The 14427-nt window shown below is 43.3% G+C and overlaps 1 protein-coding gene across 1 annotated transcript in view; it reads right to left on the reverse strand.

The window, feature by feature from the left end:
• The window catches only part of LOC126249359 (sine oculis-binding protein homolog), a 296311-nt gene that overhangs the window by 41475 nt on the left and 240409 nt on the right, over nucleotides 1-14427 (reverse strand). The window contains exon 2 of the mRNA XM_049951012.1: nucleotides 14103-14337. Coding sequence (XP_049806969.1) covers nucleotides 14103-14337 — 235 coding nt within the window. The remainder of the gene's footprint in view (nucleotides 1-14102; nucleotides 14338-14427) is intronic.

The raw sequence follows: 14427 nt of genomic DNA on the forward strand, positions 1-14427 counted from the left end.
GGCTGCTTGAATTTGCGTGCAACATGTTTGGTTAACTTCAATGATAACTAAATTTGAAACGGTGGAACGTATCAAATTTTTTTCTTAACAATTATATCTCTGCAAAATCTACCCTGCAACAAACTTGTAAGCTTTTCAGACTGTATCAGACCATCCTATATAGTGCGACGAATCTGTATGTTTCTTGACTGATTAGTATATATGCCGTTGCGGCTTTCCACGTTTAGTTAAGCAAATCTGCTGTTCACCAATTTTCGCCTCAGAAAATATGATACGCAAACAGTTAAAATACGATAGCACACAGAAATAAGTTTACACATTTCACAGACAGATGATGAGCACGAATTCCATCACTTAGCTTACCTGACGACTGTGGTGATAGGAAGGGCAATCTGGTGCAACTTTAACATTAAAGAAATTTGCCAAATCATGAAAACAGGGGACTTTCCACGACGGCATAACCACTGAGAGAGAGATGCATGTATCTGAATACCTTAATGCACAAAGAAGTCTGAGGTAGACCGTTATCAATAAAGAAGATGTTATGGAACGTAAGCCCAATTAACATTAGCTACAGAGAGAGGATGTATGGTGCAGTGTGGCTTCATCGTGGCAGGAATGCTCACTTTGCATGATAGTGTTTACTTAAATACTTATTCACAGGTGTTAGTACGTCATCACACACATATTTCTACCAAATGGTTCAAATGGCTCTGAGCACTATGGAACTTAACTTCTGAGGCCATCAGTCCCCTAGAACTTAGAACTACTTAAAACTAACTAACCTAAGGACATCACACACATCCATGCCCGAGGCAGGATTCGAACCGGCGACCGTAGCGGTCGCGCGGTTCCAGACTGTAGCGCCTAGAACCGCTCGGCCACCCCGGCAGGCTATTTCTACCAATTTCCATATTTAAGTAATGGTTTTCACTATTAACAACCTACGATGCAGTTTTATTATTATTGTTGTTACTATTCTTGGAGAGCTGACCATTTAAGATCACGCTACGACTTCATTTTGGCCTCATTGTCCAGAGTTTCTTCTGTCTCCAACAATCCGTCATAAGTCACTTTACTGTTGCTTTTGTTCTTCTGTCCGTGTTCTTCAGGTATTTGTAATTCTTCTTTCCACTCTGTATTCTGTTTCTACACACGTTCCCTTCTAAAATGAGTCCTTACTGAGTGCTGGGTCTCTGAAAGTCTTTCCCACCTTCTTTAAATTCACGTCGTGGTGGTTTCTTGTTCCAGAAGTAATCAAATATTTGTTTGGATGGCCAATTTTTGTCGATTTTGTACAACTGTCTAAGAAATATCAGCATCCTTTTCCTCGTGGTCTTCGAGATCCTGTACACATTCCGGTAGCCTTCTTTGCTACTTCGAAGTCCCCAGTCGGCCTGAGTGTGGATCACATTCATAATTTTTGGTAGGTTTTCCCAACTTCTCCAGCTTGTAGCTCATCGACAGGCATTCACTGGCGTGCAGGCATTCTCTATTCACCACAGTATTATAGTGTCTTAGTTTGACGCTTCAGGAGATGCACGTCTTGTTGTAAAAGATTATAGTGAGCCGATACGATCCGTCCATTTTTGAGATGCGATCACCTATCACAGCTTTTTCTAGTCAATTTTCCTGTGTGATCTCGCCGAGGTATTTGAATTTTTTTACTCTCGTAATATGTTCTATCTCTATTTCAAGGAATGTCGGCCTATATTTGTTACTCATCTTGAATTTGATCGTTTCTATCGAGGTCCTCAGCCCTGTCCGACTGGCGATGCTTTCTAAAAAGTTGGATGTTTGTTATTCAGAAATGTCCGTCTTGATAGCATATAACTATAGTATTCACAATGTCCGGTTCAGCTCACTGCCACCGTCAGACCTGTTACAAAAGAGGAAAAAAAAAAGAAACACTATTGTGAGACTAATACAAACAATTGGCTGAAGACCAAATATACAGAAAAACTAAGAATACATAAAAAGATTCTTAGATTTTCTGTATGCTTGGTATTCAGCCAATTGAGCCCATTATTGTCACATTAGTATTTTTTCTTTTTTGTAACAAGTCTGATAATGGCAGTAAGCCGAAACCAGTCACTGTAAAGCTATACGCGATCAAAACGGACACTTACTGATAAAGTGCCAAACTCGTTTACAGAATATGTCTTCAATTAATTGGTCTGGATGATCACTTCCTCTGGGGTATCTCAAAGTCATCTGCAAAGGCCATGCAATTGATTTGAATTCCTTCAGATTTTGTGCCTAAGCAGATCGAGCCTATTCCTTTATTTTCGAGTTTTGATTTCCAAATTTCTACAATCTTTTATAGAACACAGCTGATTAGTATCGGTGATAGACAGCAATCTTGTCTCACGCCTGTCTTTATTTTAGAGGGCCTGGGCAGTTCCCCCATGAAATTCACCCTGTTTGGGTCTCTGATTTTACTCGCGAATCTGGGTTTCACTCGGAATTCCCTGATGAACGCGTCCAGGGTTCATTGTCCACTGAGTCAAAAGCCTTTTTGAAATCTATGAAAGACACCACAATTTTCCCGGAACTCAGTATTCTTTGACAGATTATTGAATTCAAATTAAGAATTTTCTCAACGCAGTAGCTGCCGTTCCGGAGCCGCCCATGATACTCCCTGAGTTGTGTATCTGGGGTCATCTCTGTTGTATTGAGAAGCGGGAAATAACTGCAGAAATCTATGTGGGACGTACGACTAAAGTATCCGTTAGGACAGTGCAGCGAAATTTCTTGTTAACAGACTATGGCAGCAGCCGACCGATGCGAGTGTCTTGGCTAACAGCACGACATCGCCTGCAACGACAAATAATGATGTGTCACTGGGCCACAACTGTTCGCGATTGGTTTGAAGAACGTTCTGGAAAATTTATAGTGAATAATTTGGCCACCCAGATCGACCGACTTGAATCTCATAGAACATTTATGGGACACAGTCGAGTGGTCGGTGAGTGTACAACATCCTGCACCGGCAACACTTTCGCAATTATGGACAGTCATAGAGGCAGCATAGCTCAGTATTTCTACATGGGACTTCCTGTTGAATCCGTGCCACGTCGAGTTTCTGCACTAGACTGGGCAAAAGGAGGTCCGACACGATACTGAGAGGTATCCCATGACTTTTGTTAGCTCAGTGTAAATTCACACTTGTAGTTACAGAAATACCTCGGATCAACCTTTGATGCAATCCAGCATATGGAATGCCGGAGATAGGAGGTCAGAAGAAGGGAAAGCAGAGATAATGACAGAGGAAAGATGGAACAGCCAACGGGAACAACAGTTTCAGGAGGAATTTCCCTGTAAGATGGATTGGCTATCCGTGTTGTAATATTAATTTAACAAAGCAGTCTTTTAGAATGCGAGACTTAAACAGGGATATTTTAAAACAAGACACCAGTCATTAGTTATAGCCCCATTCGGTGACTGTAATGGCAATTACAAGATATATTTAAACTTCTATTTGTGGTCAGAAAAAATTGAATATTTGTGAGGAAAGGAAATGAAGTTGAACTGAGTACTTCACTAATCCAACTGTAAAGAGGGAAAGTGCTGGTTAGATGTAGGAGAGATTTGGTATGTAGCTGCTTATAATGATGATACATTCCTTACGGCGATAGAAAGGGAAAACATGGGTGGGCTGTATACATAGGGCAAATCAAGAAACAACCATTGTCATAAAAAAATGAGAAAAATGGGTTTAGAAGGGAGGGGTCCGTAGAATATTAACGAGATGAAAGTGGTGAGTTAGGAGAACACATTAAAAAAGTTTGACGCTTTACCGAACTCTTAAAGAGCAAAACTGACTCATAGAAGAAGAACAAGATGGCAAAGTCCACGTTGGGCAACTGATTATTGGATGCAAAAAGAGAGAAATCTTGGTTGCATATAAGGGACGAGTTTAGTGCCAAACTGCTATGTTTGTATGAATCTGACAGAACTCAGTGACAAGTATCAGAAACTCGTGTCTCAGACAGTTAGCTGTTAATATCCATAATTATGCTGAGAAAAGCGATAAGAAAATAAGTATATGTTATATGATTATTAGTCGTACTGATGTGACTATTTGCTCGGACATATTTCGCTGAGACGGAGTCAGGCAGCAGCAGCCGGCCGAGACACAAGCAGCAACAGGTAAGTATCCGATTTTGTGGTATTTTACGAGTTCCTAAGCAGGAGCGAATTGTATAGATTTCCAAGATATCAAGGACCAGTTACAACAGTCACGGAACAATCGGTGTGATATTCCTTGATGGTACGGTGAGTACCGAACGGTACGTGTAGGTTTCGGAAGATGATTCATCATCCCCATTATCCAAAGTGACCCTGATTACGACAAGACGTGGTTCATGCAAGACTGAACTCGACCCCATCGAAGCAGGAGAGTGTTTGATGTCCTGGAGGAGCAGTTTGGGGACGGCTTTCTGGCTTTGGGGTATCCAGAGGCCACTGGCATGGACCTCGATTAGCCGCCATATTCTCCTGATCTAAACACATGCAACTCCTTTTTTTGGGCTATATTAAAGATAAGGTCTACAGAAATAACCCCAAAACCATTGCTGAGCTGAAAACAACCATTCAGGCTGTCATCGGCAGCATCGATGTTCCGACTCTTCAGCGGGTCGTGCAGAATTCCACTATTCGTCTGCGCCACATGATCGCCAGTGATGGCAGGCATATAGAATGTGTCATAACTTAAATCCGAATATCTGTAGTGACGTTTACATGTTGAATAAAGAGTGTGCACATCGTTTTTTTAACTAATCTATGTTTTTTTTCATATACACTCCTGGAAATTGAAATAAGAACACTGTGAATTCCTTGTCCCACGAAGGGGAAACTTTATTGACACATTCCTGGGGTCAGATACATCACATGATCACACTGACAGAACCACAGGCACATAGACACAGGCAACAGAGCATGCACAACGTCGGCACTAGTACAGTGTATATCCACCTTTCGCAGCAATGCAGGCTGCTATTCTCCCATGGAGACGATCGTAGAGATGCTGGATGTAGTCCTGTGGAACGGTTTGCCATGCCATTTCCACCTGGCGCCTCAGTTGGACCAGCGTTCGTGCTGGACGTGCAGACCGCGTGAGACGACGCTTCATCCAGTCCCAAACATGCTCAATGGGGGACAGATCCGGAGATCTTGCTGGCCAGGGTAGTTGACTTACACCTTCTAGAGCACGTTGGGTGGCACGGGATATATGCGGACGTGCGTTGTCCTGTTGGAACAGCAAGTTCCCTTGCCGGTCTAGGAATGGTAGAACGATGGGTTCGATGACGGTTTGGATGCACCGTGCACTATTCAGTGTCCCCTCGACGATCACCAGTGGTGTACGGCCAGTGTAGGAGATCGCTCCCCACACCATGATGCCGGGTGTTGGCCCTGTGTGCCTCGGTCGTATGCAGTCCTGATTGTGGCGCTCACCTGCACGGCGCCAAACACACATACGACCATCATTGGCACCAAGGTAGAAGCGACTCTCATCGCTGAAGACGACACGTCTCCATTCGTCCCTCCATTCACGCCTGTCGCGACACCACTGGAGGCGGGCTGCACGATGTTGGGGCGTGAGCGGAAGACGGCCTAACGGTGTGCGGGACCGTAGCCCAGCTTCATGGAGACGGTTGCAAATGGTCCTCGCCGATACCCCAGGAGCAACAGTGTCCCTAATTTGTTGGGAAGTGGCGGTGCGGTCCCCTACGGCACTGCGTAGGATCCTACGGTCTTGGCGTGCATCCGTGCGTCGCTGCGGTCCGGTCCCAGGTCGACGGGCACGTGCACCTTCCGCCGACCACTGGCGACAACATCGATGTACTGTGGAGACCTCACACCCCACGTGTTGAGCAATTCGGCGGTACGTCCACCCGGCATCCCGCATGCCCACTATACGCCCTCGCTCAAAGTCCGTCAACTGCACATACGGTTCACGTCCACGCTGTCGCGGCATGCTACCAGTGTTAAAGACTGCGATGGAGCTCCGTATGCCACGGCAAACTGGCTGACACTAACGGCGGCGGTGCACAAATGCTGCGCAGCTAGCGCCATTCGACGGCCAACACCGCGGTTCCTGGTGTGTCCGCTGTGCCGTGCGTGTGATCATTGCTTGTACAGCCCTCTCGCAGTGTCCGGAGCAAGTATGGTGGGTCTGACACACCGGTGTCAATGTGTTCTTTTTTCCATTTCCAGGAGTGTATGTACCGGGTGACAATTATTGAACTACACTACAAGGGAACTTGCTGTTCCAACAGGACAATGCACGTCCGCATGCATCCCGTGCCACCCAACGTGCTCTAGAAGGTGTAAGTCAACTACCCTGGCCAGCAAGATCTCCGGATCTGTCCCCCATTGAGCATGTTTGGGACTGGATGAAGCGTCGTCTCACGCGGTCTGCACGTCCAGCACGAACGCTGGTCCAACTGAGGCGCCAGGTGGAAATGGCATGGCAAACCGTTCCACAGGACTACATCCAGCATCTCTACGATCGTCTCCATGGGAGAATAGCAGCCTGCATTGCTGCGAAAGGTGGATATACACTGTACTAGTGCCGACATTGTGCATGCTCTGTTGCCCGTGTCTATGTGCCTGTGGTTCTGTCAGTGTGATCATGTGATGTATCTGACCCCAGGAATGTGTCAATAAAGTTTCCCCTTCCTGGGACAATGAATTCACGGTGTTCTTATTTCAATTTCCAGGAGTGTATCTGAAGCGTTAGAGACGAACAATGATAAGCGATCTTCATTGTGAATTTAGGAATGCCTCACATAACCATTCAGTAAAAACGAATGTAGAAGTTAGTACTACGCTCAAGAATTATGACGTTTTTGCAGAACGAAAATCTTTTCTGTAAAAATCAACATGGATTCCTCGAACAGAGATCTTGTGAAACTCAGTTCGCTTTGTTTCTCCATGAGATTCATATCACTGTAGACAACGCATCTCAGATTGACTCCATGTTACTTGAATTCAGGAAGACATTTGACACCATCCCGCCGTACCTTTTAGTGAAAAAAATATGAGCTTATCGACTATCGGTCCATATTTGTGACTGGATTCAAGACTTCCTTGCAGTAGAGGGCAAGATGCCGTTCTTAACGGAACAATCTCTACATATGTAAAGTTAATTTCTGGAATACCCCAATGAAGTACGATGGAACCGTTACTGTTTTTAATGGATGTAAATGATCTAGTAGAAAGCGTCGAATGCTCTTCAAGACTGTCGCAGATGATGCGGTTGTCTATAACAGAATGGCAACGCCAGAAGATAGTATCGATTTGCAGAATGATCTGCAGTGGACTGATGAATGGAGCAGATTGTGACAGTTGACCCTAAACTTAAATAAATGTAACATTTTGCGCATGCAGAGGAGAAAACATCCATTACTATACAACTACACTATCGATGAAAAACTGCTGGAAACAGTATCTCCGTAAAATATGTAGGAGTAATTATACAGAGCGAACTTGAATGGAATAACCATATAAATCAAATAGTAGGAAAAGCACATGCCAGACTTAGATTCATAAGAGAAATCTTAAAGAAATGTAACTCATTCTCGAGGGAAGAGGCTTACAATGTGTTTGTTCCACCTGTTCTTGAGAATCGTTCATCAGCCTTGATCCTTAGCATGTAGGGACGATAGAAGAGATAAAGAAGATGCAACGAAGAGCGGAGCGTTTCGTCACGGGATCGTTTAGTAGACACGAGAGCCTAACCGAGATGCTCAACAAACTCCTCTGCCTCAGGAGCTTCGAGGCTGATTGCGATTCGAAAGGGCCCGGGTTCGATTCCTGGTCGGGTCGGAGACTTTTTTCCGCTCGCAGACTGGGTCTTGTGTTGCTCTTACGCTCGCATTCTCATAACTAACATCCCGGTATTGAGATGGCTGAATGTGCAGGTCCCGAAAGCCAATAATACAACAGACTAAACACGAAAAATAAAAAAAAAAATAAAAAAAAGGCTCCATTGGCAGACGTTACAAGAGAGGCGTTGTACACCACGGAGAAGTTTCCTGTTGAAATTTCAACAAAGCACTTTCCCAGAGCCCATCGATTTGGCCGAGCGGTTCTAGGCGCTTCAGTCGGGAACTGCGCGACTGCTACGGTCGCAGGTTTGAATCCTGCCTGGGGCATGGATGTGTGTGATGTCCTTAGGTTAGTTAGGTTTAAGTAGCTCTAAGTTCTAGGGGACTGATGACCTCAGATGTTTAAGTCCCATAGCGCTCAGAGCCATTTGAACTTTCCCGGAAGAGTCCGACAACGTATTTCTTCTTTCACATACATCTCGCGTAATGACCACGACGAGAAAATCCGAGAAATTAGAGTCAATGCAGAGGCTTACCGACCATCATTCTTCCTATGCGCCATTCACGAGTGGAAAAGGTTAGGGGGTCGGGGCGGGGGAGATCAGTTAGTGGCACAAGAAGTACCCACCGCCACACACCATTACGTGGCTTTCGGAGTATGGTGTAGATGTAGTTTTTAGCGGTCTAAAAGTGATTATGAGGCTAATTAACTTTAATAACATCCATTGGACATTTCTTAAACTAGCGATTTGACTTAATTTTACGAGAAGGAAGAGCCACGTAGTTAACACATCTCATACCTACATCGATTCTCTGGGAATCACTGTGAAATATGTGGCAGAGGGTAGTTCTTATTGTTGAGTGTGTTAAGACTTCTTCCCATTCCATTCACTGCTGACGAGTGAGAACAACGACTGCTCATATGCTTCTCTGCGAGCTGTTATTTCCCTAATCTGGGAAAAGTTCGTAGGAAACAGATGAATATTCCTAGTTTCTACAACTAGTACTATCCGCTAAGTCATCAATGTACAGCATGAATAGCAATCAAAGTTTGTAATTAATAAGCATCTCGGGTGCTTATCTGTGAATAAAGAATCTTATTCTCATAGTGCTTGTTTTAAATGTATTCTTGACCTCTCATTCAAATATTCAGTTTGGAATCGCTAAATATGTATCTAGGCTATTATGAGGCTTGTGTCGTTTGCAGTCGAAGCTAAACTGAAATGAGTAACAGTTAAAAATAACATGGAGTGGTGGAGACTTCGACGAAGTGCAGAGGAGTAGGGAGTAGGGCACCGCTAGTGAATGAGCGGAACGGAGCCGATCGATTTGCCACGACAGCGGTAATTCCTAGAATCGTCGGACCTTCATTAAAGTTAAGCAGCAGCTTGTGACAAAAGCAGAGGGTTCTCGTCGAGCTCTCCTGGCTGACGTTGCCAGACTTATATATTTCCCCTTTGTACAAAAACTGTGAGATTCAAGCAAGCCGAACGAGTTGGTAGTTGTTCAGCAATGGATGTTTTAGCATGTTACAGCATGAAACACGTGGACCTTCACCAACTCAGTCAAGTATATTTCTGTCAATCCTTACCTCCAGCATTATTTCTATAGTATTTTCCAAGTTCTTCTCAGCATTTCTCAACTAGGTGCTGTTAACTTGATATTTTTTATTAACGCTATTTGGCATCATCCATACAGCCAGTCTCAGCACCATAAAAAACAACTATCCGTTACATGCACTGAAAGCTAACTTACGTCAGTGATCTAAGAAAATCTATCTTATCGTATAATGTCGCTTTCACAAAGGTGAATTATGAAGTTTACTAGAGAATCCCGGGAAGATATTATAATGTGGCGTTATTTCCATGTTTACTGTAAGGTATTTGTGGTAGCTAACCGTATAGTCGTATAGTAAGTTACACTCTTATTGGTTCAGGGTGTTACGTAATTAATCTTCGATGTCTACGCCTCACTTAACACAGTTGGCGTTTAAACGCTGCACGTGAAGAACTTTGTGAGCAACTCAACGGGCTCTAGAGATAGCCATAATTATCTAGCCGTTTTATATGGCAGTATGATGCTGTTTCATAAACTTCTGAGTTGACGTTAATAACAGTATAATACCTTTAGTATAGTCCCTATTGCTGGGGTGATGGATCATCGCCCGACAGTCAAGTCCACGGTCAAACGTAAGGACGAAGTTCTTGTCCTGAAATTTACACACACTGAAATTAAATTACATTTCCAGATTCTAAAAGTCATCATTAACTTTGTAATATATTTCCAACAGCCTCTCGTTACTGATCCAAGTCCTTAGGGCTTTTATGAAACAAGAAACACGTTTTACTTTAAACATTATCATCGCCTGAAAACTTTTGAACTTAAAGAATGATTATGACTATCCCCTTCAACAAGTTTGTCGAAAGCTGCTACGTGAGATACTATTTTTTAAATGTAAGTATATGTGTTTGAGGTATTTGTTTTTCTGGCTTAATACGTGTGTCTTTGTCATGGAATCATCAAATACAGGAAAAATACCGCTGTAACCTCTAAAATATCCCAGTTAACCGTGTCTGTGTTCAGTCAGAAACTTTTCCCTTGAAGAATTTTTGAGTAAACTGACGTAAGTGAGCCAAAATATGCAGCCCATACACGACTTCGACTGTGCCTTTTCGGAGCTGTGACGTGACTATATCTGCCCACAACTTAATAAATTAGCATTCACTTTCGCAATTGATAAGACTGTCTGATGAGACAATGATTAATAACCAAATACCTGCGGTCTGTAAAGCTACTGTTGTGTTACTATAACAATCATCATTAAAGCCTAAACATAAAAAGCTCAACAGTGAACTTTGTGGAATCGTAGAAGACGTTCATCTCACTGATTTTGGCAATGCGGTCCTCATACATCAAACTGCTTACTGGCCATGAGAGCCAAGGAAAACTCCCCAGTAGGTTCTAATGACATGCTCAAGCAATAAGAAGAAAGGATACGCGAAATAAATAAATAATTTTTCGGACAGCACAACCAGCTTTAGGTATACTGCCCGAACAGGTGAACGTATTCAATTTCTATCGTCGTAATCATAACGGAATGATTAGACGTTCGCTTGTTCCGGCAATGAGTTTGAAAACAGACATGGTCGACACATGTGACGCATAATGAAGCAACAGGGGCAATAGAAGACTGGAAGGGACATTAGGGGTTGAGGTCCCGTCGATGACGATGTCATTAGAGACGGAGCACGGACTCAGATTGGGGAATAATGGCGAAGGAAACTTGCCGTGTCCTTTTCAAATAGGCTTGAAGCAATTTGTAAAACTTAAGACACACCTAAATCTAGGTGTCAGTATGAAAACTTTAACTGTGGTCCACTTAAATATGAGTCCACTGTTTTAACCATTGCTCCTTATTTCTGGGTGAAAAGGGAGAATAAGACTGCCAAAGTAGAATTATTTACATGGAGATGGTATCATCGATACGGCTGTGGAACTAAACACTGGGTTCCAGGAACGAAATCAAGAAAGCTCTCGTATATTCCAAGTGGACGAGACTTACTGTAAAGAATAATTAACATGCAAAATGTCAAATATTTTTGGGCCCAGTGGCATACTGAAACATCACTAAATCACAAACCGTGTACAATATCCATGTGGAAGATTACTTACAAATTATACGAATTATTAGTTCGCTCCGCTATGTGTGATTTCATTCCGTATCTCCCTCCAATTGGAGGGTACATTAAATGACATTTGAATATGAAGAAGTTGTGAATAAATCTACATATCATATTTGAAATCATCTCACTACCATCTATGAGTGACGTGTATCAATAAAACGAAACTTTAAAAAAAAATCATTGTGTTTTGCAGATCCGGTGATCACTCCTTGCTAGAACAGAGTATTAACTGTCCTTCAGAATTACATTCCTACTTTTTGGTAGTTATCAGTTTCGAGTTTTAGCAAAGCATCTTTGGATCACAGTAGTCTTTTCAATACAACAGTAATCGTCTATTCGTTGAGATTGTTCTATGGCATGCTAGGAGTTTGAAATAGAATGAATGAACTCACTACTATCATAGTAGAAAGAATTGTTTCACGTGAGATGAATAGGTGAAAACCCGAAAGTGGTAGTGACTTAAAAATTGTATTGTGATCTTGAGAATAAATAAAAAAATCCTTAAATGAAATAAGATTCATAAAATAGTACAAGAAAAAGGTATATTGCGAAACTAAATCAAGGAAATTCATACTCCTATTTTCCATGTTCGTAAACGACCGGTTGGATAGCGAGGCCAGTAATTTGAGAATGTTTCCTGATGAATAGGAAAGTATCATTCTTGAGTGACAGTAGACGAATTCACGTTCGTACAGAAATTCAGCTTGTCGTTATGAACGTCGGCTTGCTTTAAATGTGGATAAATTTAAGTTAATGCCGTTTGGTAGGAGAAACACTTCATAAAGTTCGAATACATTATTAGTGGTATGCTGCTCAACTCAGTCACGTAGACTAAATATTTAGACATAACTTACGAAAAGCCATAAAATGGAGTGAGTATATTAAGTTAGCCTTAGGGAAGGTGAATGGTCGATTACAGCTTACTGGGAGAGTTCTGGGAAAATTCAGAGCACCTGTAAAAGAGACGACAGTACGAGCTGCTCCTGAATATTTCATTAGGGATTGGGATCCCCAAAAAATCGGATTAAAGGAAAATTTCGGAACAATTCAGAGGCGTGGAGGCGTTTTGCTATACACTATCTGATTAAAAGGATCCGGACACATATTGGCAGACATTAATATGGAGTGTGTCCACCGTTCGTCTTTATAGGGCTTGAACTCTGCTGGAAACACTTTCAATGAAGTGCCTGAATCTCTGTGAAGGAATGACAGCCCATTCTTCCTCAAGAGCGAAAATCGGAGAAGATAGTAGGATGCTGGGGTCTGGAGTGAAACTGACGTTCTACTCATGCCAAAGGTGTTGCATTGGATTCAGGTCGGAAATCTGGGCAGACGAGTCCATTTCAGGAACGTTATTGTCGTTAAACTATTTCCTTAGATACGCTGACGCAAACAAGGATCGTCTCCAAACTTTTACCCTTCTGTACGCAGCACACAATTCTCTAAAATGTGTTCATATCTTTCCGCATTTAGCATTTTCTTAAGAGCAGTAAGAGGACCATACTATAACCACGAAAAAAAGCTTCTTCTTACTACACTGTTGATATTACACATTATGGCAGGTTACGTTTATAAGGCTTTCACCAAACTCCAATCGTTAAATCGGGTTACCATAAGGTTTAGCGTAATTCATCACTCCAAATCATCGTTTCCAGTCACCCAGTGTCGACTGGAGTCGCTCTTTACATCACCGCAAGCGTCACGTAGTGCTGACTATACAAATGTGTGGCTTATGGGGAGGTCCTCTATCATTGTAACGCATTCTTTTCAACTCCCTATGCACGGTCATTGACCTAACTGGACTGTTGCTAGCACTTGGGACTCACAGGTTACCCATTCCGCTAGTTTCATGTGATCTTCTACAACGTTCAGCAATGCTCGACGGACTTTGTCAGTCAGAACGCAATATCTGTCTGGTCTTGTTTTAACCGTGGTTGTTCCACTGCGTTTCAATTTCACAAACTCATCACCAAGAGTCAACTTTGGCAGCTTTAGAAAGGTTGAAAATTCCATGGTATATTTGTTACTCAGGTGACATCCAACGACTAGTCCAAGTTTGAAGTCGCTTAGCTCTCCTGCCCGACCTAACCTGTTGTTTCTGCTTCTCCACTGACAACACAGTGCTCCCCGTCTCCTTTTATATTGGTGGACCACATCTAGTGGTCAAATATGCATTACATAGGGCGTCTGGATTTTTTAAATCAGATTATGTATTTGTTGTTGGTCGGTTCGATCAGTGCGAGAATGCTCCGTGAGCTTAGATAGGAATCCTTGGAAGGAAGAGGACTATTTCTTTTGTGAAACGCTGTTGAGGAAGTGTTCAAGAACCGGCTTTTGCAACTAATTGCAGAAAAATTCCACTGGCACCAACGTTCATTTTCGTAAGCACCTTGAGGACAAAATAAGTGAGATTAGACTGTGTGCAGGAGTTCACAGGTAGTCGTGTTTCCTTCGCTCCATCTGTGTACGGAACACGAACAGGGATGACTAACAGTGGTCGAAAGTCTCCTCCATCATCGACATTCTTGCACCTACAAACGGATACCAATTTCCCGAATTCGTGCAGAACAGCGCGGACTGTTACCTGCAGAACTGCAGCTGATGCTCGCCGTCCTGGAAGTCGACGTAGCTGACGGTGTGTCGCACGTGCCGGCACCAGTCGCAGGTGCGGTTGCGCTTGAAGCTGGCGCGCCGGCACTGCGTGAAGCACACCTCGGAGCAGAACGCCTTGTGGCTGGGCGTGCCGCCGTCCGCCGCGGGCTGTAGCGCCAGCACCGGCTGCCGGGACACCTTCTGGCACCAGGCGCACAGGGCGCCGTCTGAAACAGAGACACTTGCGTCACCTCAGCAGGGGACGTCTCTAGCTGGTAGTGGCGTGGCATCATCTCCCAGTGGAGTGCTTACAATAT

This window comes from Schistocerca nitens, chromosome 3 (assembly GCF_023898315.1).
Source record: "Schistocerca nitens isolate TAMUIC-IGC-003100 chromosome 3, iqSchNite1.1, whole genome shotgun sequence".
Classification (NCBI taxonomy): Eukaryota; Metazoa; Arthropoda; class Insecta; order Orthoptera; family Acrididae; genus Schistocerca; species Schistocerca nitens.